The following is a 26,021-nucleotide window of genomic DNA, read 5'->3' on the forward strand; positions in this document are numbered from 1 at the left end:
ATTGATTTGTCCACGTCATACACATTTGATAGTTATATGTGCGAGTTAACGTTTCAATCCACTTCAGCCGTCACCATTAATGACTAACAAAGAGAGATTGTATTGTCTAATTAAATTATTGAAGCAAATATTAGGAATTATTTTGTGTATTTTAAAAACTGAGAAACTAAAGTGTCCAATTTTAAAAATTTGAAAGACTGACTTATGTAATTACTTTTAGTCTTTTTGGTTTGTAGATACACAAAATAATTTCTAAAATAATTATTTTATATATTTTAAAATTTAAATAACTAAAATATTCGACTTTAAAAATATTAAACACTGATTTTGGTCATTATTCTAAATTCTATACGTAGAAAGAAAAAAGAATAAATATTTAATTACTCTGTAAATTTTTGTAGTATCACTAAATTTTCAATAAGGTTTTTATATTTTTTCTTTTTAATTGGATTCCTACACTGCTTTTAATTTTGTAATTATGTCTTTGCCAGTATAAAAAATTAGAGTTAACGTAATATTTTTTGCAAATTAAAAGTATTCACAATTAAGAATTAGGGATGACAAAACTCTCCGAGATGCAGAGATCCCTGCAGAGACGGCTCCGAATGGAGATCCAACTGTGGAGAATTTTTACCGTGGAGATAAGGATGGGAGACAAAATTCCTCCAAGACAGGCGCGAGGACCCCCGAGCTTTCCCGCCCCGTCCCCACTAATCCCCGAAACCCACACACACACCCAAAATTCCTAATCCTCATTTCCATAACCCTTCTTCAATTCAGAGATCTCTCCATACTCCATACTCCATATTCCATACTCCATCCAACCTCTCTGCAGCCACTCCTCGCCACTCTCCCTTCTCACCCCATCGTCACACCTCACCGTGCCATTATCCTCACCACATCGTGCTCTCTGTTTGCAGTGTTTCGCCGTCGTGTCCATTCTCCCTTTTGTTGTCGTGTCTCCCACCTGGTCCACCTCGTTTAAAGTTTTTGTATAAAATCTTGTTGTTTTTATATAGGATGGATACTTGCATCTCTATTCATATAGAAATTAATAATTAGTTAGAACTATCAGATAGATAGATGGGAATGGAGGTCTCCGCGGAGAATGAAGACCTATGTGAAATGGAGATGGGGAGCAATATTCTCCCACGGTAGGAAACGGAGATGGGGACGGGGAGCAAATATGGAGACGGGGAGCAAATATGGGGGCGGCAGGATGGAGAGCAGGGAGGCATCCCCCGCCCTCGCCCTCGCCCTCGCCCTCGACCTGCCCCGTTAACATCCCTATTAGGAACTTAATTAAATATTTGATCACTTATTTTTTGAGAGAAATATTTTATTATTTTAATATTTTTAATACAAAAAAATCAAACTACAAAATTAAAAATAGTATAAAAATCTAAAAAAAAATAAAAAAATTTAATTACAAATTTAATAAAATTATAAAAATTCAAAAAATAATTAAATAAAAAATAAATACTAATAAAAAAACATTAATTGACGGTTAAGAGATAAAACGGAATAATGAATATTAATAGATGAGTGGAAGAAATATTAGTCGAAAAAGTTTAGAAAGTCAGCACTTTTGTTAAAATTTAGCCAACACTTAACTATAAAAAAAATGATTAATCCTATATCATTAGATGTCATCTTACACCATTAAAAATATTAATGATGACAAATTTGATAACTAAACATCACAAATTCTACTAGTCCCTAACACTCTTCATATTAGTCCTACGAAAATTTAGTATCCACTATTATGCTAGAAAAGAAAGTTGTTATGTTCATTAAGCATATATCGTCATTTCTTCTATCTTTTCATTTCTATAAATACAATTATCTCATCTTGAATTAACTTTGTTAGTTTTATGTTATTTTGATTATTTTGAAATGAAAATGAAAACGATGTCACAAACATTATGAGCTTGTTAGCTCTGAACAATGTAGTCACGATTTTAGGTAGCAGAAAAAACTTGTTAGAGGAAGGGAATATAGTACTCTACCTAAACATAAAGATCTACCGCCTTTCAGATTCAAGAAGTTTCAGAAACAAACTTCTATACTAAAGAATCAGTCCATTTGGTAGAAGAGAGAGCATAAACTTCCACCTGGCCATGGAAGAGGTCCACCATCTTCAAATCTATACTTTAATTAAAAGAATATTAATAAAAAATATTTCATTTTCATCCTGCATCATGATAAGTATAATTGATTGATGCATGTAGTTATGTTGTTGGATAATAATAATAATAAAATAAAAATTTTATCTTTAGTTACAATTCTACGATAATTATTTTCTTCCATATATGTTTAATGCTTACAGGTGTTATTATATATCAGTTTCAAAGTAAAAATCAAACTTGCAGCTAAAAATTTGTATAAGTAGAATAAAATCGAATTTGTTTTGCTCTAAATTCAATCCTAAATATTTATCAAATTTATTTTTAATACCTTAAATATTAGGTATATCTATATAAAAAAACTATTCACATACTCTTATTAAATTGTTTAACATTATTAAAAAATTAATTTTATAATAATTAATATCAAATTTTTTATAACAAAAATTTTAAGATTTATAAGTTGTAATTTCACAACAAAGGAGGACATAAATAATAAAAAAATAATATTATTCAATTTGTTTATTAAATATTTATTTGTGAAAAAAAAAATCAAGAGTAAATATTAGTACCAACTAGCAAGATATTGGTACAATGTAGGAACAAGACAAATGAAGACTATAATGATGATGACGTGAATGTAAACCGTATTTGAAATATTTTTTGGTGTAGAAAATAAAAAGTATCACTGTGATTTAGAGAACCATGTATAAATTTTTTAAAGGTAAATGTTAAGGATTATTCTGTGTATTTTAAAAACTAAAGTGTTCAATTTTAAAAATTTTATGGGTTGATTTATGTAATTACTTTTAGTCTTTTAGGCTTGTAGATATACAAAAACAATTTCTAATATTTATTCTTGTTAGAGAATACAGTCTCCTTCAATTTAATTCTTTTGTCTATTTTAAAATTTTTAAATTTTTGTAAGGATTATTTTGAGATTTTTTTAAAAAAAATTTAGAGACTGTTTTTTTGTTTACTTTTTGGATTAAATTGGAGGAGGATTATACTGTTCAATAAAGATAAATATAGAGAATTATTTTGTGTATTTTAAAATCTAGACGACTAAAATATTCGACTTTAAAAACATCAAACACTAAGTTGGTCATTATTCTAAATTCTACATGGGAATAATAAATTTTAATTATTTTGCTAATCTCTCTCTGAATCACCAAATTTTTAATTAAATTTTTATATATTTTTTTAATTAAATTTTTACACTGTTTTTAATTTTTAATTCCTACAAAATAAAAAATAATATAAAAATTTAATTAAAAAAATATATAAAAATTTAATTACAAATTTAATAAAACTATAAAAAATTAACAAATAATTAAATTAAAAATAAATACTGATAAAAAATAACATTAATTGACGGTGAACAGAACAAACAAAATAATGGATATTAATGGATGAGTGGGAGAAATATTAGTCCTACATGAATTTAGTATCCATTATTATGCTATAAAAGAAAGTTGTTACATTATTCATCATGCATATATTATCATTTCTTCTATCTTTTCATTTCTATAACATACAATTATCTCATCTTAAATTAGCTTCATTAGTTTTATGTCATCTTGATTATTTTGAAATGAAGATGAAAGCGATGACAACAAGTATCATGAGCTTGTTAGCTTCTATCATGCTGTTGAACAATGTATTCGTGGTTTTAGGTAGCAGAGAAAACTTGTTAGAACACAAGTTTACCAACGATGTTAATGAGAATTTTGGAGGGTTTCAAAATTCAGCAGGTTTAAATAGTTTTCAAAGAAAAACTTGCAAGTTTTTCCGCAAAGGAGCAGGTCCATCCCATAGAGGAAAGGGACATAGTACTCCACCTAAACATAAAGATCCACCGCCTTCAGATTTGTACTTTGATGAGAATTTTGGAGTATTTTCAAACTTAGAAGATTCAAGAAGTTTCCAACAACAAACTCATGAATTTTCAACCAAAAAATCAGGTCTATTTGGTGGAAGAAAAGGAACATAAACTTCCACCTAGCTATGGAGGAGGTCCATGACCTTTAAATCTATACTTTAATCAAAAGGATATTAATAAAAAATATTTCATTTTCACCCTGCATCAAATTAAAGTATAATTGATTGATGCATGTAGTTATGTTGTTGACAGTGATAATAAAATAAAAATTTTATTTTTAGTTACAAACTTACAATTTTACAATAATTATTTTCTTTCACATATGTTACGCTACCGGTGTTATTATATATATATTAGTTGCGATCAAATATAATTCAATTAAAATTGTCATTTCAGCATTGATCAAATTGAAAATTAAGCCAAAAAGTAATACCTCAAATGGCATAATTTTTCTATATTCAATTAAGAAAATGCGGATTTGAGTCTCTTATTTTTGGTAAAAAAATTGAAAATCAAACTTGCAAATAAGAATTTTTAGAGATGGAATAAAAACGGATTTGTTTTAGTCCAAATTCAACTCTGAATATTTATCAAATTTATTTTTAATATCTTAGATACTAGGTATATCTACATAAAATAACTATTCACGTACTTTTATTAAATTGCTTAACATTATTAAAAAATTAATTTTATAATAATTAATATCAAATATTTTATAATAAAAATTTTTAGGATTAATAAAAGATAATTTCACAACAATGGAGGACATAAATAATAAAAAAAAATAATATTATTCAATTTTTTTATTAAATATTTATTTGTAAAAAAAATCAAAAGTTAAGTTATTTGATATGGAGTGGAGTAAATATTAGTACCAACTGGGAAGATATCGGTGTAATATAGGAACAAGACAAGCGAAGACTATAATGACAATGATGTGAATGTAAACCGTATTTGGGATATTGTTTGGTGTAGAAAATAAAAAAAGTGTCATTATAATTTAGAGAACTATATGTAAATTTTAAAGATAAACATTAAGGATTATTTTGTGTATTTTAAAAACGGAAAAACTAACGTATTCGATTTTAAAAATTTTATGGGTTGATTTATGTAATTATTTGTAGTCTTTTAGACTTATAGATACCCAAAACAATTTCTAATGTTTACTTTCGTTAGACAATACAGTCTCCTACAATTTAATTTGGAATTTTTAAATTTTTGTAAAGATTATTTTGAGATTTAAAAAAAAATAGACTATTTTTTAGTTTACTATTGTCAGACAAAAATAAATGTGGAGAATTATTTTGTTTATTTTAAAATCTAGATGACTAAAATATTCGACTTTAAAAACATCAAACACTGAGTTGGGTTATTTTTCTAAATTCTATACAAGAAGAATAAATTTTAATTATTATGCTAATCTCTGTAATATCATTAAATTTTTAATTAGATTTTTATTTTTTTTTAATTGAATCTATACACTATTTTTAATTTTATAATTATGTTTTGTCGGTATAAAAAATAAGAGCCAACGTAATATTTTTTGCAAATTAAAAGTATTCACAGTTAAAAACTTAATTAAATTTTTGATCACTTATTTTTTGAGAAAAATATTTTATTAATTTTAACATTTTTAATACAAAAAATCGAACTATAAAATAAAAAATAATGTAAAAATTTAATTAAAGAATATATAAAAATTTAATTACAAATTTAATAAAATTATAAAAATTTCGCAAATAATTAAACCAAAAATAAATACTAATAAAAAATAACATTAACGGACGACGATGAACAGACGACGATGAACAGAACAAACAGAATAATGGATATTAATGGACGAGTGTGAGAAATATTAGTCCTACAAGAATTTAGTATCCACTATTATGCATTTATGCTATAATAAAAGAAAGTTGTTACATTCATCATGCATATATCATTTCTTTTGTCTTTTCATTTCTGTAACATACAAAGATACAATTATCTCATCTTGAATTAGCTTCGTTCATCTAGGTTATTTTAAAATGAAGATAAAAACAATGACAACAAGCATCATGAGCTTCTTAGCTCTTATCATGCTGTTGAACGATGGATTTATGGTTTTGGGTAGCCGAAAAAACTTGTTAGAACATAAATTTACCAGCGATGTTAATAAAAATTTTGGAGGGTTTTAAAATTCAACAAGTTTAAATATTTTCAAAGAAAAATTTATAAATTTTTTTTCAAAGGATCATATCCATCCCATAGAAGAAGGAGACATAGTACTCCACCAAAACATAAAGGTCCACCACCTTTAGTTTTGTACTTTGATGAGAACTTTGGAGTGTTTTCAAACTTAAAAAATTCAAACTTTCCACATATAAAGAAACAGAAGAAAGAAAAATTGAACCTGGAGAAAGCAGAAGAAAACCTCGAAAGCGGCATCTTGAGCTAACATATGATGACACAGGAAGGAAATTCAAGGTGAGAGGGGAAAGAGGTAAGAAATTTTCAGAAATAAACTCATAAATTTTCAACTGAAGAATTAAGTCTATCTGTATGAGGAGAGGGACGTAAACTTCCACCTAGCCATGGAGGAGGTCCACCGTCTTCAAATCTATACTTTAATTAAAAGAATATTAATAAAAAATATTTCATTTTCACCTAGCATCGTATCAAAGTATAATTCGTTGATGCATGTAGATGTGTTGTTGATAATAATAACAGAATAAAAATGTTATCTTTAGTTACAATTCTACCATAATTATTTTCTTTCATATATGTTTAACGCTTATTGTGTTATTATATTAATTTGGATCAAATATAATTCAATTAAAATTGCTATTTTAGTATTGATCAAATTGAAAATCAACCTTGTAAATAAGGATTTTTATAGGTTGCATAAAATCGAATTTGTTTTAGTTCAAATCCAACTTTAAATATTAGTATTAATTGATAATTTATATATATATATATATATAAATATTATATCAATCATATTTTTATAATTAAGTATAAATATAATACTCAAAGAGTATTTTCGTTTGAGTACTCTCTTGTATATTTATTACTAGAATAAAAAATTATGCCTTTTAAGATAAAAAAGATTTGATATAGTTTTATATCAAAATATATATATATATATATATATATATATATATATATATATATATATATATATGTGTGTGTGTGTGTGTGTGTTCATGACTAATAGAAAAGTAAGTTGAAATAATTTATTTTTTACATGGTATCATCAAAACATACTCTAATACCTAATACCGACTAACAAATAACTATAACAGCATAACCAGAAAATAACTCTGTAAATATACCAGACTTCACACAAAAATTAAAAAAATTTATTTGCCATGTGACCTCAATGCTAGTGATAATATAGTATTTCTATGTATATCTAAATTATTCATTAATAATTTATCAAATCTATTTTTAATATTTTAAATATTAGGTACATCTACATATGAAAACTATTCATGTACTTTTATTAAATTGTTTAACATTATTAAAAAATTAATTTTATAATAATTAATATCAATTTTTTTATAACAAACATTTTACGATTTAAAAGAGATAATTGCAAAACAAATTAAAGAAGGACATAAATAGAAAAAAATAATATTATCCGATTTTTTTATTAAATATTTATTTATGAAAAAAATCAAAAGTTAAGTTAATGGTAAGATATTTGTGCAATATACGGACAAGATAAATGAAGAGTATAATAATACGAATGTAAAATATATTCGGGATATTATTTGAGGTAGAAATTAAAAAAATATTGTTATAATTTGGAGAACTATATGTAAGTTTTTAAGCAAAGAGAAAAGAATTTTATTAAAAAAAAATAAGCAAAAGATATTATGTTATTTTATTTTTCATGAGTGATACTGTGAAGATATGAATGATAGTTTGGAATATTTGTCATTTATTTTTGTCATATAGACTAATGTTTGGTTTGTATTAAATATGAATAATGAAAAATAATTTTATCCGAAGAAACTGATGATTTATGCGTTGGAATAATAACTGCGAAGTAATAAGGTTTCATTACTCTATCATTTCTTTAGTTTTATCGAATTTTTAATTAGGTTTTTATGTTTTTTTTTAACTGAGTCCTTATGCTATATCAGATTTTGTAACTAAGTCTCTATCGTGACAAAAATATTAGAATTAACGAAATATTCTATTTAACTATACAGAATATTTAGTCAAGTATTAGACATATTCTTTTTTCTTATATTTTTGGGTCCCTTCATGCGTTTTTTTTTGTTTTCTTTTAGATTCTCACATATGTTCTTCTTCTTCATTCCTGATACTATGTCTTCTTCTTCTCCTTTTTTTTTATTATTTTTCACTTTCATGACCATCGTTACCACCACCACTACCACCACTTCCTCTTCCTCCTCCTCCTCTTTCTACTTCTTTTATCATTTTTTGTTCATGATTCAATTTTTATTTGTGTGCTTGTTTTTTAATTGAGTTTGTGTGTCGCAATCATTAAAAATTTCGGTTCATCCTGGATTTAAATAAGGTGCACTTGGTCTGTGCTTGTTTTGAAACGAGTTTACATTCTAAATTTAATTTTCAATTCATTCTAAATATAATTTTGATTCATTTCTAAATGAATTATTTTGTTATAATTCTTCTTGTTTCACAGTATTGAGAGGAATAAAACCAAAAAAAGAGAAGAAAAATCAAACAAAAAAAGAAAAAAATCCTCAAAACTTCTCATCATATTCTTCTGTTTCTTGTTTTGTTCATCTAATCAAATAAAGAAGAAGAAACACATAATGCTGCAAATCACTTGATGGATTTGGATATGTTTTTGTTCATAATTCAATTTTGTTTGTGTGTTTGTTTTTGAATTAAATTTGTGTGTCACAATCATTAAGTAATTTTGGTTCATTCTAGATTTAAATAAGGTGTATTTAGCAAGGTTGCAAGAATCGGACCGGTCAATAAACCGGTGGGATCACTGGTTCAATGGTTCATTGGTTCGACCGGGATTCAACCGGTTTAATTAAATATTAAATAAAATTATTAAAATACCTAAAAATAATTTTAAATATATAAATTCAATAATTTCTAACTTAATAAAATTTAAAATTTTACATAATAAATTATCCATAACTTAATATTAGAGGTTCACAAACAACTTCAAACATCAAAGTTTGTAACTAAAAACAAAAAAAGCACATAATGACAAACCCATAATGTTCTACATTCAAAAATAATTACTAGCAAGTTTTCAAATAATCAAAGTGCAACTCATCAAAAATCATAATCATCATTAAGTGTTCCAATATCTCCATTATAAACAGGTAATCCAAAGCCACTATCTTTAGATTCTTTGTTACAAACTTTAATTTGTCCAGAAATTTTTGCAAAATGATATTTCATTCTATATATCCCCCCTCCATTGTAAGTATTCAAGCAGAAAATACATGTATATTGAGCCTTGTTATTTTTGTCATACTTCACTGTAAAATATTACCAAGCTGGATCAGATTTACCCTTAGAAGAACCAGTTTGAGAATCTTGAACAGGATTATATTGTGGTTGTGGGTTACTTTGTGATTGTTCCATCTATAACATACAAATTTACAAACAAATAAATTCAGCAACTAAAATAACCTCAGAAAACAGCAAATCATGAATCTAAAATAATCTCAGAAAATCATAAATTCAGCAACCAAAATCATGAAGTCCAGTAAACAAATAAATCATGAACAAATAACCTCAGAAAATAAAAAAATCATGAAACAGAAAATAAATAAATCAGAAAATCATGAAACAGAAAATCAGAAGGCAGCGATGAGGAATAGAATAACAGATTATTACTTACCGACTGCGGGATACGGTGGAGGCTGCGGTGGTCAAATTCGTCGCTGCTGTGGCTGCAAGATGCGAAGACTGCGGGACGCGGTGGCTGCGGGACGCAGTGGCGGTGGGCTGCTCGATTGGTGGTGGTGGCTTCAATGGTTCTCACTTCTCAGAGAAGAGAGGAGAGATGAGTGGCTTGAATTAGTGATTTAGGGTTCAGACTTCACTTCAGCACTTGCCTTTCTTCTTTTTTTTTTTTTAAATTTTTATACACAAAACAGCGACGTTTTAGAGGGTGTATTTTCGAACCGGAAACCCTCTAAAAAACTGGATGGTTCTACCGGTTCACCTGTTAATCGCTGGTTCACCGATTTTTTTTCAGGCGGTTTCTAGGTTTGCCCGGACTGGCTACTTTACTGGTTTTCGGTTATCCCGGTTGAACTGGCCGGTCCGGTTCGATTTTCAAAACCATGGTATTTAGTCTGTGCTTGTTTTGCAACGAGTTTACATTATGAATTTAATTTTTTGTTAATTTTGAATATAATTTTGGTTCATTCTAAATATAATTTAGGTTCATTATCAAGTGAATTATTTTGATATGATTCTTCTTGTTTCACTATCTTGAGAGGAGTAAAACCAAGAAAAAGAGAAGAAAAATCAAACAAAAAAGAAGAAATAAGAAGAAAAAATTCTTCAAAACTTCTCATCATATTTTTCTTTTCTTGTCTTGTTCATCTAATCAAAAAAAGAAGAAGAAATACATAATGTTGCAAAATCACTTGATAGATTTGGATGTGTTTTTGTTTATGATTCAATTTTGTTTGCGTTTTTGTTTTTGAATTAAGTTTGTGCGTCGCAACCATTAAGTAATTTCGATTCATTCTGGATTTAAATAAGGTGCATTTAGCCTGTGCTTATTTTTGAAATGAGTTTATATTCTAAATTTAATTTTGGTTCATTTTAAATATAATTTCGGTTCATTCTAAATATAATTTTGGTTCATTCTGAATATAATTTCGGTTCATTTCTGTTATGCACAATTCAAAATTCTTCTTCCTCACCTTCTACTACTTCTTCACCAAGGAGAGAAGGAGGAAAAGAAAAAAATACAGCAGCAACAACAACAAAAAATGACGGTGCGCATGTAATCACGCTCTTTTAATGAGAGTAGTTTTTGTTGGTATTGAACCTATTTGGATGAAAAAATATTTGGATATGTAGCATCCCTGTTTTTATTATTACAAGTGTAATAACCCGTGCCATGCACGTGATAAAGTTGAAATTATAATAAAGTTGTTTTATTAAAATTAATTTAAATTATAATATTTTGATTAATAAAAAAGTAACATTTTTTTAATCTGGTATTAAGTGTATCAACTCTAATGTAATTATTAATCGTTTTTATTAATTTATTTTTTATACTCACCAACAAATATTTATAATGTTGTTTTACTGTGAAGTAAAAATATATAAAAATTAGCTCAAAATAAACAATAATAAATTAGTAGAGAATTCAAATGCACAAATTTTTTAATAAACATTAAATAATTTAAAATCACTAAAAAATAACTCAATACTCCCCTTTGATGTCTGCAAAATATGTATCTAAAATAACATTACGATAATTCTCAAGATATAAATGTATAATAAGAATGTATTACTAATTAGCACTTATAATTTTTTTTATTTTTTAATTGATAGTAATAAATTTTAATAAATTTGACTAAGAGATTTAGAAATTATCTTCTTATTATAAACTCTCAAAAACTTCTCTATATAACACATTTATCGTACAGTTATATTCCAAGTATCTGTGATCTTGCAACAGCACTCGCAAACCATCTTTACTCTTGATAATGCAACAGATAATTGACCATTTATTTGGTTTAGGGTTGTTTGTAGATTTGGTGGTAACGGGTAGCAATTGTTAAATTGATAGTTGAAGTGGACTAAAAATCTCCTCTGTAAATAATTACTAAGGGACCCAAAATGAAAAAGCACCCAGATAGCTTAGTTAAGTGCATAACACAACACAACAGAATATATAGAATTATTTTTTGTAATATCTGTTTAATTTCTTTTTTATTTTTATCGTAGGTTATAGTTATTTTTAAAATATTTATTTAATATATAATGTGTTAATACTAAGAGTATTAAAAAAGATATATTTGTAAAAATAGATATAATATGATTACAAATATAATATAAATAAATTAAATAAATAAAAGGTTAAACTAATATGCTTACTAATGTTTTTTTTTTATTTTTAAATTGGAGAATAATTATGTAATCGGTTGCTTGGTGATTACATAGATGATTGAGTATCTCACAGTGTGCATCTTTTTTCTTTCATTTCTAAATGAAAGCAAAATACTGGAAAAAGTGGACAGGGAATGCAAATCGTCCTATATCCATGTAGATGATACCTGAATGAGCTAAAATTCTCGTATCAAAACTCTTGTTTTTTTAGTTAGTATTAAGTCTGACGAGAATAATATTCTACAACCAGCAATTCGTTGATTTTCAAACCAACCCATTGACTATCTATTATTTGATTTACTAATCCATTATATTGGAATGGATGAAGGGTTAAATGGTTTGGCAATTCCTCACGTGGGGCTGAATCCAGAGAATTTTGAATCAGAGCTTTCGATTTTTGTTCATCTTTCGCTGTAATAATATCTTGAGGTTTGCAGCGATAACTTGGTATATCTACTATACGACCATTAACTAAAACATGTTTATGGTTAACTAATTGGCGGGCTTGAGGAATAGTCGAAGCCATACCCAATCTAAAAAGTATGTTATCCAAACGCATTTCAAGTAATTGTAGTAAAACCTGACCGGTTGACCCCTTGGCTTTTCCGGCGATACGAATGTATTTAAGCAATTGGCGTTCTGTAAGACCATAATGAAAACGCAATTTTTGTTTTTCTTCTAAACGAATACGATATTGAGATTTTTTAAGAAATATAAATAGTAATATGTAATGAAAAAGATAAAAAATTTACATAAAAAAATAATTATTACAAAAAAAATCTCATTGTAAAATGTTAAAATTTTATATATTGTAAATCATAAACATCAACTACAATGTATTGGCCATTTCTCCCTGTTTTTGACTATGATATAAGTTCTTTTTCGATAAAGAAAAATATGAGTAGAAAATCAACCATATCAATTAAAATTAAACTTATTAAATGATTGAAAATAAATAACATTTGATAATTATTTTAGCATTTAATTAAAATTTATTCCTTTGTAATGAGATTGACTAATAATTTTTTAATTATTTTTATTGTATATTGTCCAATAAAGTTTAATAAATAATATCTAAAATATGTAAATCAAATAACAATGATTAAAAAGATATATTTAACAAATTAAGTATGAGAAATAGAAATAAAAAAATTGATAAAGAATAATAATTATGAGTAAAAATAGTATTTTTATTTTGGAGAAAAAAAGAAAACACGAGAAATTGTTTAATAATTCGTGCTATGCACGTGATAATAAATTTTTTAATAACTCGTACCATGCACATGATAAGATTGAAATTATAATTTTAAATTATTTTATTAAAATTAATTTGAATTGTAATAATTTTATTAATAAAAGGTAACATATTATGCATTTATTTTTTTAATTTGATGTTAAGTTTATCAATTCTAATGTAGTTATTAATCATTTTTGTTAATCTACTTTCTTTTTCTAAATTTATAATTAAAATAACAAATATAAATATTATAATTAAACAAATTATTATATTATAATTATTTATGTTTTATTCCCAAAATTAAAAACGTACTATTTCTTTTTCATTCAATGGTTTTCTTATTTATGCTATCCGTATATATATTGATCGTTTAGCCAATAGTTTTGTTATTTGTAGGAAATATTTATTTATTTTGTTTAAATAATTTTTAATTTTTTTATTTAAATATATATATATATATTAAGTCACATATATTAATTATTTTTTTATTTTTTTGAGTATAAAATTTTTTTTGAGCCTACAATCATTCAATAATTTTGTTATTCCATTAATATTATTATACGCGTAATAATCTTCATAAATCATAGTAATTTTTTTATTTATGTATATGTATATATTAATTGTTTAGTTAAAAAAATTTTAATTTTTAGAATATATTTATTTTGTTAAATAATTTTAAATATTTTCGTTTTTAGTTTATACATATATATTAATTGTATGCAAACATATGTAAGTCCCATATATTAATTATTTTCTGATGATGATTATTTTTTTAAGCCTACAATCATTCAATAATTTTTTTATTCTTTATTATTAATATCATCGTATGTGTAATCTTCATAAATTACAATAATTTTTTATTTATATATATATGTATATATTAATTTTATTAAATAATTCTAAATATTTTTTTATATATACATACATATATATTAGTTATACATAAAAATATTTAAATCATATATATTAATTATTTTTTGTTATGATTATACATACATACATACATACATACATACATACATACATACATACATATATATATATATGATTATTTTTTATTCTACAATCGTGTAATAATTTTTTATTTTTTATATCCATGTATATTCTCTAATTTTCATTTATACCCATGATTAACAATTTTTTTTAAATTGTGATGTTTTAATTTTTCTTTTTTTTCATGTATCTTTATATGTTAGCAAGAAAAACAAAATCATGTATTGTGACTCTTTTTCTTTTATTACGCCTTAATCTTAATTAATCAATTTTGTGTTCACACAATATAATTAAACTTTTAATCACTCTAATCTATTGATGAATTACACTTTTTTTAATAATTGCATTACTAATCTGAAATAAAAAAAGGTGATACATATATCCAAGAAAGAAAATAAACTTAAAAATTGGAAAAAAAAGAAATTTTATATTAAAAAATTTAAAAATAACATATCCAAGAAGAATAGTCGTAATATATAAATTGAGGTAACAATTTAAATTTCTCTATAACTGATTTAATCAAATACCAATATTAGAAATAAATTATTTAAATAATATTTAATCTATTCTAGTTCTTAAACACGTATAGATTAGAGTCATTCTCGTAACGACAACCAACGAAACAACATCATAAATTTGAACATTTAAAATTCGTACAAATTCAGACCATCCCTTTGTTAAATAAGCTTCATTATTCGCTATTCATGCAATCTGGCAAGGTATAGAATTGCCACACCGAAAAACTAAACTGACATTTATTCCCCTCAATGGCATTGCATTGATGCAAAAGAAGGTTGGTAATTTTTGAAAAAAAACTCACAATATGTTATAAAATTATTTTAATTATGAAAAGCTCAAAATAAGAAAATTTGAATATATTTTTAATCATTGAAATTGCATCTCTGAGTTTGACACAAATTTACCAAAACTAAACTTAAGTTGAAGAAATTCAATCTCATTATGTGTGCCACTTCAAAGACTTTCGAACAGACTAGAAAGTATGGAGAGGATGAAACTTGAACTTGGCATACAAAGCTCTGTGAAAACAATTTTCAATAAAAAATCGAGCTCCTCCCAAGAAAACTAACTTTAGCCACATTCCATTAGGTTGGTCATAATATGTGAGTATATTCAATTATCCTTCGGTAAAATAGAGTTTATGGTCCCTTCGTTAGACGCTTATATCCATGTAATTAGAACCCGAATTAGTGAATACAACTTGAGATGGTATTTGATAGATGTAGTGCATTGTAAACGATTGCGGTAAAAGACAATCGCACTGGAACATTAGACGAAAAGAATAAATTAAAGTAAGAACAATTATTAAATTATCAAAAGAATAATATAATAGAATGAATATATAAAAAAATACTATAAAAAATTATAAATTATACTTTAAAATGATTAACTTTGATGAAAAACAAAGAATACATTCTTATTCTATAAAGTAGTCAAGGAAGAATAATAAATTTTAAAAAAATGAATTGACTCTCAGATCTAGACTCACGGCTCTCAGATCTAGACTCACGAAAAAAAAATACTATATATAGTCTTTATTAGAATAAAAATAATTATATAAATTAGTTATTATTAAGTTAATTTTTTATTATTTATATTATACATCTTATATTTGCCGTGATTGAATAATGCATTATCATATTATATACATTTTTATCGACTAAAATCATAGATTTTTGTTTTAATTTTTTAAGGTAGATATCAATATCAACTTACCGAAAATTACGATTAATTTAAAATTATATTACAATGATTGAAAATTAAAATTATTGACAATTAACATAATTATATATTAAATGCTGATATATGTATAATTATAAAAAAAATTATTGACAATTAACATAATTATATAAAAATAAAACGTAGCAACTAAAATTAAATTTGTTAACTAATTAAAGTTAGGTAGACAATATTTGACAATTATTTTATTATTATTATTATTATTATTATTATTATTATTATTATTATTATTATTATTATTATTATTATTATTATTATTATTATTATTATTATCAATAGATATTAATATAAATGGGTTATCATTAACATAACAACTTACTACTAATAAAATTATTGCATAATAATTGAGAATTATAATTGTATCAATATAATTAAAATAATTAAAAATATTCTTAATTGATAATTAGTTTAATAATGTATTAAATATTAATTTTATATAATTATAATAAAAATATTTTTTAAATTAGTATAATTATGTATTATTCATTAAATGCTAATTGTAATATAATTGTAATATTGTAATATAATTATAATAAAGATATTTTTCTAAAATAAACTTAGAAGAAAGAATAGTGCTCTCATTTGGAGAGAAAATAAATTTATGAAGAATTGATACCTCACTTTCATTAGTTGATAATCTATTAAATATTAATTTTATATAATTATAATAAAGATATTTTTAAATTAATATAATCATGCATTGTTCATTAAATACTAATTATAATATAATTATCATAAAAATATTTTTCTAAAATAAATTTAGAAGAGAGAATAGTACTTTTTCATGAAAAATTGACATTTCACTATCATTAGTTGGAAAAAAACTCGATTTTAGTATATTAAATAAATAAATTTTAGAGCCTTTAAATTTCCTGTTTAACGAATATAATTAAGGATTAATCTCTACATGCTCAAACGCGCGTCTCTAACAGATTTTTAATTTTTGAAAGGATTCTGTTTCCTTTTTTGAATTTCTTACCTTCTCTTTCTCCTTCTTCATACGTGCTTTTCTCTCTGTTTTCTTTATTCGTTATTCTCGATTTCCATTATTTTTTGATATCAAGATCTGAAATCGTTTTTGAAGTGTTTCATCTTCATCGTCATGTTTCTCCTCGTTCTTCTTTTGATTTTACAACATTATATATTTTTTCTTCTTTGTTTGATTTTTTCTCCAAAAAGAATTATGAGAATATGAAATAAGAAAATGAAGAAGAAGTAGCAGCAGAAGATGAGGAGGAAAAAGAGAAAGAGTTCTGAATTATGCATAAGGTGTACTTCAACGAATTTTGGGTGTATTTTTGTAATCCTTTGGGTGTAGTTCTATAATCGTTTGGATGAATTCCTGCAACCGTTTGGGTGTATTTCTGTAATCGTTTAGGTATATTTATGTAATTGTTTGGGTGTATTTCTGAAGTTCCATTATCTTCAAAACGATTTCAAAGCTTGATTTCAAAAATCATAAAAATCGAAAAAAAATGAAACAAGAATACCAATGATAAACACAGGTAAAACAACGAATAAAAAGGCAAAGAGAGAACGCATGAAGGAGATCGAACAAATTTGGCAAGAAACTCGTTTTCATGGAGGAAGAAGAAGAAGAGTCGTTCATAATGCATGGTGAGTAGCGCGCTTTGGAAACAGAAAGTGATTGAATAACGTGCGTATATTTACTCTTGAATGTGGGAGTAATGCACGTATGTTTTGTTGAGCTTGTGCCAACTTATAAAACTTATAAATTAAAAATGCTTGTGTGTGTAACATGCCTCTATAATTAAAGGGGTAAATAAGTATGTGATACCCAATTCCACCTTTTAATTTCAATATTAAAGTGAGTTACGTAAAAATGGTATAATTTCGTTATTTAGTAAACATAATTGATAATTGACTTGAGATTTTGTTAGAGACCAATTTCACCCTATTAATTTGCTCTTGACAAAATATATATTTATCTATTATATATCTCTAATTTTATAATCAAAATATATCACATGTTACTTTTTTATTGTAATTAGAATCAAATCTTTTTTTTTTTTAAATTAAGGAATTCTTCTCTTATTCTTACTAATTTTACAACAAAAATGTATCACATGTCACTTTCTCATTTGTGGCACTCTCTCGTTGTAATTGAAATTAAATCTTTTTCTCCAAAATTAAAGCATTCTTCCATCTTTCTTACTAATCTATTCTATCTATTCTATTATATAAAAATCGGGTTTCTGCACTTAATGATGGAACTGACGTGACATGCTTTGGTGAGTGTTTTCTGATTTAATTATTTTAACTCATTCAATACAATGTATTGCAATGACTTAATTATTTCAACTAATTAATTTGATTAAATATTTAAATATCAATATAATTTATTATAATTTATATTATTTAATTAATTATATTACATTAATTGTAATTCGTTATATTAGTGAATTGGTTTTTTCATTTATGAAGTTTAAAATAAAATAAAAAATTTATTGTTTCTTTCAATTAAATTTATTAAATTTAATTATATTTTATATATGAATTAACGTTAATTTATAAATTATTTTATATTATAATATTCAATCAAATAAATTATAAATTACTTTAAATTATATACGCACGGGAAAATAGATTTAAATGTGGTTTATATAGTATAGATAGTACTTAATTAAGATCGATGTATTTTTAAGTGTTTTGATATGACTTAATTATATCAGCTAATTGATTTGATTAAATATTTAAATATCAATGTAATTTATTACAGTATATAATACTTGATTAATTTTACTACATTAATTATAATTTCTTATATTATTTAATTGGTTTATTCTTTTAAAAAGTTTGAAATAAAATAAATAATTTATTATTTATTCTAATTGAATTCATTAAATTTAATTATATTATATATAAATTAAAGATAATTTATAAATCACCTTATTTTCTTAGCCTTTTATATTCCATGGATTGTTAAGTTTTAAGTTTTATATTTTCGTAAGCAAAAGTAATATAAGGCAAAAAAATTTTCATTCTAAACGAAATTATTCTATGTATTATTAACTAATATCGTTAGATTTGATTTATTAAAAATATAAAATAATTTTATATAACAAATTATTAATTAAACTCATTTTAAAACGTAAGCAAAATAAATTAATTTTTTAGGCGGTCCAATGTAGATCCATAATTTATACAATAATCAAACAAAGCATAGAACTTGTGAATTGTGATAAAAAAAAAGAAATAAAAAAGTAGGGTCCACACCACGTTGGCTTGCTTGCCTCCATTGCATCTTAATAAAACATGAGCCTACGGAGACTAATTTTGACTCCAAGCTAGACAGATAGAAAACCTATCCGGATCTCATACAATTAATTTTAATCCGCACCCAAAGTTTTCTTTTAGTCTTTTTGAGTCTTCTCTCTCGCAGCAAGCAAGCATATACGCCAACAATAGAGAACAGCATCTTGGCACTGGCAACTTCAGAACGGCAAAGATGAGAAGACTGGTTGCTCATACGGCGACGGGATGATGACAGGGTTGTGCCGGCGAGGAGGTCGACGACGATCGAAGATGCTAATGTGACCAGAGAGGTTAGATATCAGACCGACAAGAGGAGACTATCACTGATGTTGTTGTCGTTCAGATCGCCGTTGCACTGGAACGCTCCTTATCTGTAACTAATGGAGGTAAGCTACTACAAGGAATGCATGGATTTAGATCTTATTTTCATAATCCTTTTTTTACTCAGTACATTTTGATTTGCCAGTATTTATGATGTAGAATAAGTGTTTTATTTTCAATTCAAATCTTTTTTCATTTTTTAAATAATCAAGACAGATTTTTTCTTCTTTTGGATTATGAAGGATATGTGATTTTGGATGCACTCTGATTTTAAAACGATTTACTCAAAAATATACCTCTTCTTAGTTGCTATAAAAGCCTTAGAGGTGTGGTCCTACAATCTTACCATACGTACTTGCTAGAATTTACATTTACTCTTATTTTTTCACTAGAGAAAAAATGGTTAGGCGATATGATTTGTTGGAGATGATTGCACCACCAAAAAAATGTTGGAAGATTCATGTCAGAGTAATCAGACTTTGGTCTTTACCAAAATTCAAAGATTCCAAATCCATCAGCTCCATTGAAATGGTGTTGATGGATGAGCAGGTACTTCTAATTTTATTCATACAGATAATTGTTTCTTTGTTTTTATACACTTAGTCCCATATTTGTATGATCCTCACCTCATAATTGTCATAATTTAACCTCAACAGTTTCTGCTTATCTTGGAACTATTCATTCAAAAGCAGAACAAGAACAAAACCCAGTTTTGTGTTTTTCTACAAGAAAACATAAGCTTTTCATCATAAAAAAAGATTCTACAATCAAAAACAGACTTAATATATAGCTCATGTTGTATTCAGCCAATAAAGAGAGGGATTGGAGGACTTTTAGCAAGATTTTCATAGACAGTTATATAAAATTATAAATTTTAGCTTGTAAAGATATGCACTAATGCCAAAATACATAATTACTAAATAATGCAGATTGGATATAAGAGTTTATGCCAACCAAAAAATAACAAAATTTGAGTCACTCTTGCTTTCACATTCTAAAAAAGTATAATGTATATCTTTGATAAGAAATAACAAGCACATCATAACAAAATTGAGAATCAGATTATTCCTTACTTCTTTGTTTATTATTCTCATCTTGAAGACTTAAATTTTCTCTTCTCGTATGGGTGACAACTAACAAGAGAGATTTATATTAAAAATGTTCGTGCCAAGCATCTCCAAGTAGTGTTGACTGTTGAGAACCAAGCAGTATAGCCTCCACTGATTTAACATTCAATATTTTAGACTAAATCAATCACAATAAACAAAGATGCATATGAAGGGAAAAAAAAGAGAGAAAAAAATAAGAGCATGACTAATACATATGTATGATTATCGTTAAATTTAACCCTCTTCTACATAATACTTAATTATCATGCATGATTGTCATCACAAATTTTTTCTTTTTAATACCTATGGTTAAAAAAAATAAATCAAAAGTTTTCTCGACCTGTTTTTCATGAGTTGTGTGAAAAAATCAAGTACAAAAATTTTATACTCAAGTGAAAGTCACTAAACAATAAAATTAGTCGTTTTAAATTAAATATTTTAATTATTATGTTAATATATAATTAAATTTTTGTGTAAAATATAATTATAGTATACATTAAAGTATTAAATATTTGAATCCATTATATGTATATTCTTCCTTTTGAGTGAATATAAATCCATTAGTTAATACTTAATACTTAATATTTTGGAATTAAATCCTATTTTTAATTTCTTCAGTTATTTTTGTTGAAAGAAATATTTTATATAAATTTTGTTTGTTTATTTAGTTGGACCTTATTGGTACTGCGTGTAGAAAGTGAATAATAAAATATTTTATTTTTGTGAGAAAATAGGAACAACTATGCATGCTTTTATAAGTAAGGATCTGATATCTGTGTTCGAATCATTGATATCAAAGGGAGCTGTGTATGCTTTTACATATTTGGAGTTAGCAAAAATTGTGGGTTGTACGGCACAACATCACATTATTTTCGATTATTTTTTCAAAAAAAAAACTACTGTCTTACCCTTTTTCTGTGATGCAATACCGTTATATGGTATTAAATTAGTCCCTTTAGAAAAATTATGAGATATTTTCCTTAACATCATTTTTTGGTTGGTAAGTGTATGATTTATGACAAGTACATAAGTTGATTTTTCTTTTATTTTTATGACAAAATATCACTAAGATGGGTGATTTGTGCACAATCTTCTGTTTGATATTTATTTTAGACATTGCTGAAGTTATTACCAGTGTAGAGGGTGAGAGAAAATATGTGAAGGATGATAAACTTATTGACATGTTGGTCATTCATATTGAGAATGACGGGTGCATTTTTTCGATGCCCTTACTCAACACTCAATATATTTATATAAGTAATTTTTTATTTTCTAAATAATTTACGTTTTCTCTGTAGTTTAAAGCTTGATATCACTGTTCTCGAAAAGATGGTAGACCGGATCAAGGGTCTTGTGGCAGCGGGTGAACAACAGCTACCGGTAGTTATTTTTCAATTTGCAAGAGTAAAGAATTTTCGAGGTATATGAGGATTTGACCACTATCGAATGGTTATATCTTATTGTGGCTATTTCTACTAATTATTGGGATGTGATTCAATAGGTATTTTTAGTTTTAAAATTTTATGGTGTGATGTTATATATAATAGTAATTTTTTTATTTTTAAATTTTAGAGTGTGATACTACATGTCATGAAAGTAAAATTATAAGTACTGTGTTTTGTGTTTTAATATTTTTGATCATGTGAAATTACAAGTGAAAATATAGTAAACAGTAACAACAATTTCGGCAAATGACTGGCGTTCTAGAAATTAAAATTTGAAGTGATAAAAAATATTATTATATACACGTAGATAAATTGTATCACCAGTTTTTTATTTTTTATTGTAAATTCTATGTTGAATTACTCAACAATTAATTAATTAATATATAATTTCAAGCTATATTTTTGTTATTATATAATATTTTTTATTATTTTATATTTGCAATAAATATTTTTTATATAGCTCATTGTTAAAATAAAAAATTATACTAATTAATTAGGTTTCCAGTAGATTATAATTGTTTTTTTAAATCTAAGGACACTTTTGGTTACTTTTCATTCGATAATTTTTCTGTTATGTATAATTGTACAACTCATTTAAACAATAATTATTGTACGTAGGTACCAATATTTTACAGAACATTATGTACGGTACCAATCTCTTGATAAATCCAGATGTTCCTGAGATTGTGATGCTTCGAAAAAGGTATTGTACCAATATTGTGAATTATTTATGGTTGTGCATATTGATTGTATTTTTATGGCGTTGTGATTGATAAGTAGCATGTACTATAGAGAGATCTCGCAGTATCTGTCTGTGCTTTCTGGCAAACCGGCGTATGTTAATGAAGATGAAGTTTTATATTCCATTGAGAGGAAAACAATAAAAGAGTTACGTGCGGCTGCAGATGTGAGTGCCTTATAGAAAACTACTTTTTTATGTTTGGTTCATTATTTGTTTTTTTTTTTTTTACTTTCAAACTGTTCCTATGTAGGTTGGATTCTATGTTGTTCTGGTCACTGTTCTTGATGTTGAACCCGTTCTAAGTTGGTGGTATAAATCTTGTGTTTGCAGCATGAAGGCAGAAGCTAATGCGGATACATACTTCTGCGATGGCTGTAATAAGGATGTGAATAATGTGGTCGATAGGTATGACTCTAATTGGACTTATTTGTGCAATCTTTTCATAAAAAAGTAATAGAGTTATGTAATTGATTATGTCTCTTTTTAATTTATTTAGCAATATCTAGTTTAATACCAACAATTAGTAGATAATAAGAGAACAATTTATTAAAAACAAAAACTGCTTTGATTGATGAAAATATTGTCTATCCACAAAAAATGGCAACATGAGATAGAGTGCATAGAAAAAATTCATATACCTACAATAATTTTATACCAAAGTCTCTTCTGCTAGACTAAAATATAGAAAACTGATAAACCTAAAAAATTGTGTTTGAGCATTTAAATTGTGTTGAATATAATTTTTATGAATTTATTGTAACTAAAGGGTGACAGGACTAGTGTAATTGATGTTTTTGAATAAAAAAAGCAGGTATAAGTTGAATTTGTTAGTTTTTTATGGTACTGCTACAACAACTTTTGTTGTGTTCGATAAGGAGACCGCAGCTCTATTTGGATGGACGTGTATTGAGATGGTGAAAGAGTTGAATGTATGTAGTTTCTTTTGTTGAAACCATTTGAATGGTTATGATGATTTAATGTCGAATGTGAATATAGAAGATAATTTTATACCATCCTCATAAACTTTAGACGGTATGTAAAAATTTTATCTGTATATTTATTTGCATCTTTGTGTACATCATGGACTAAATTGCATCGGTATGACAACTGAGTATCTAAAAAGAGTTCATTCGACAGATGTGTGGGATATAGAAAATCCCATTTATCAATGTCAACACTGTAAAGTATGGATGTGGTCTGAATAAATCTTGCTAAATTCAAATAGTCGTCCCAACTAAAATTTTTATTATGTTGTATGGAAGGAAAGATCGAACTTTCTCTACTTTCTGTGCCTCCTGATGAGTTTCAACTTCATACTAGAGGAGATCAAAGAAGTATTCATTTCCTAAAAAATATAAAGACATTTAATTCAATGTTTTATTTTACATCAATGGCCGAAAAAATTGACTATGGGGTGAACAATAGAACTGCTCCTCCAATTTTTAAGCCTGGGGTCAAAACTACCATAGCGTTGGTAGCTTACTTCCTCCGGATAGTCTATGACCAACATTTGCCCAGCTATATACCTATGACATAGAAAATGAGATTGATAATTGGATATGCACACTTCAGCAATTTTCATGTAACCAGTCAAATATTTTAGTTATTTTTTATCTGTGAGAGAAAATAACATAAAATTTATTGTTTTTTTGTGTGCAGTTTCAATGAAGCTATAAATGAGCGGGATAAGAAAATTATGGCAATATTAAGAAACATACTAGACAAATATAATAGTTTGACAAAGAATTTTTGCTATGCAAGAGATACGTACCAATAGAAAAATTGCGCAAACATAAAGTTTAAATTGATTAATAAGAGGACTACAGATGACAAGACATACAACTTGCCATCTGCATCTGAAATGGTTGCATTGATTGTTGGCGATGTCGAACAACTAAGCAAAGATAGAGATAATATTATAGAGAGTCAAATTAGAAAGCTCCAACAGATTGATGTTTTCACCCATCTTATTTAGCCTTGCAATATCCATTGTTGTTTCCGTATGGAAAAGATGGATTTCGTTTGGGTATTGCAACATCAGATTCTATCTCCGCTAGACCTACAAAGAAAAATGAAACAATCACTTTGCGACAATTCTTTGCTTTTCAACTACATACAGAAAAGGACGGGTGAATCTCCGTTAATTCTGAGATCAAAGAAATTATTCTAACAGTTTCTGGTAGATGCCTACACAATGGTAAAATCAAAGAGGTTAAAATTCTTTAGGTGTAAACAACTACAGTTGAGGGTTGATAAATACAAATATTTGCATGAAAGTATTATAAACGAGGATGTAGATGCTGCAAGGCTTGGCAAAAGAATCATTCTTCCCATTACTTTTACTAGTAGATCTAGGTACATGATGAATAATTGTAAAGATGCATTTGCAATTTGCAGATATATAGGATATCCTAGCTATTTTATCACTATGACCTGTAACCCTGAATGGGATGAGATAAAAAAAAAGTAACTCCCATTAGATTGAAGGTCGAAGACCGCCCTGAATTACTGAATAGCATAAATTGCTCTTTTGCCTCCACATAAATTAATATTCAAGGTTGGTGTTCCGGTGATGTTACTGAGGAATATTGATCAATCCAGTGGTCTTTGTAATGGTACAAGGCTACAAGTTAGGAAGCTTAAAAATCATATCATAGAATGTGAAGTTTTAACGGGTAACAATGTTGGTCATATTGCTTTTATTCCATGAATGAATATGGTACCAACAAATGAAACCGTCACAGTTAGATTCCAACGAAGACAGTTTTCCATAATATTATCATTTACCATGACAATTAATAAGTCTCAGGACAAACTTTATCTCATGTTGGATTATACTTGCCCAAACCAGTTTTTACACATGATCAACTATATGTGGCATTTTCAAGAGTTAAGAGTAATAGAGGTTTAAAAGTTTTACTTATGAATCATATAAGAATGTCTGCAAATTCACCTATCAATGTTATTTATAAAGAAGTCTTTAAAAAATAGGATTCTAATATAAATATTTTAATTTTATTTTAAATTCTGTATCAGTGTATAATTATTTTACT

The 26,021-nt window shown here is 26.1% G+C and overlaps 1 protein-coding gene across 1 annotated transcript; it reads left to right on the forward strand.

Annotated features, from left to right (window-relative positions):
- The first annotated feature begins 1,108 nt into the window (after positions 1-1,108).
- On the forward strand, positions 1,109-25,678 carry LOC140173579 (replication protein A 70 kDa DNA-binding subunit C-like). The gene is made up of 8 exons (XM_072198060.1): positions 1,109-1,277; positions 21,895-21,991; positions 22,080-22,201; positions 22,845-22,929; positions 23,007-23,133; positions 23,219-23,373; positions 23,780-23,897; positions 25,526-25,678. The coding sequence occupies exons 1-8, from the start codon at positions 1,109-1,111 to the stop codon at positions 25,676-25,678; spliced, it is 1,026 nt and encodes a 341-aa protein (XP_072054161.1).
- Positions 25,679-26,021: the final 343 nt, after the last annotated feature.

Source organism: Arachis hypogaea, chromosome 6 (genome assembly GCF_003086295.3).
Source record: "Arachis hypogaea cultivar Tifrunner chromosome 6, arahy.Tifrunner.gnm2.J5K5, whole genome shotgun sequence".
Lineage (NCBI taxonomy): Eukaryota > Viridiplantae > Streptophyta > Magnoliopsida > Fabales > Fabaceae > Arachis > Arachis hypogaea.

Bases quoted from the DNA above. Each gene is read 5' to 3' on its own strand.
- LOC140173579 (XM_072198060.1), top strand. From the start codon at position 1,109: ATGAAGACCTATGTGAAATGGAGATGGGGAGCAATATTCTCCCACGGT. The intron at 21,992-22,079 runs GTGCATTTTTTC...TTTTCTCTGTAG, and splicing joins ATTCATATTGAGAATGACGG to TTTAAAGCTTGATATCACTG. The intron at 22,202-22,844 runs GTATATGAGGAT...TATTGTACGTAG, and splicing joins AAGAGTAAAGAATTTTCGAG to GTACCAATATTTTACAGAAC.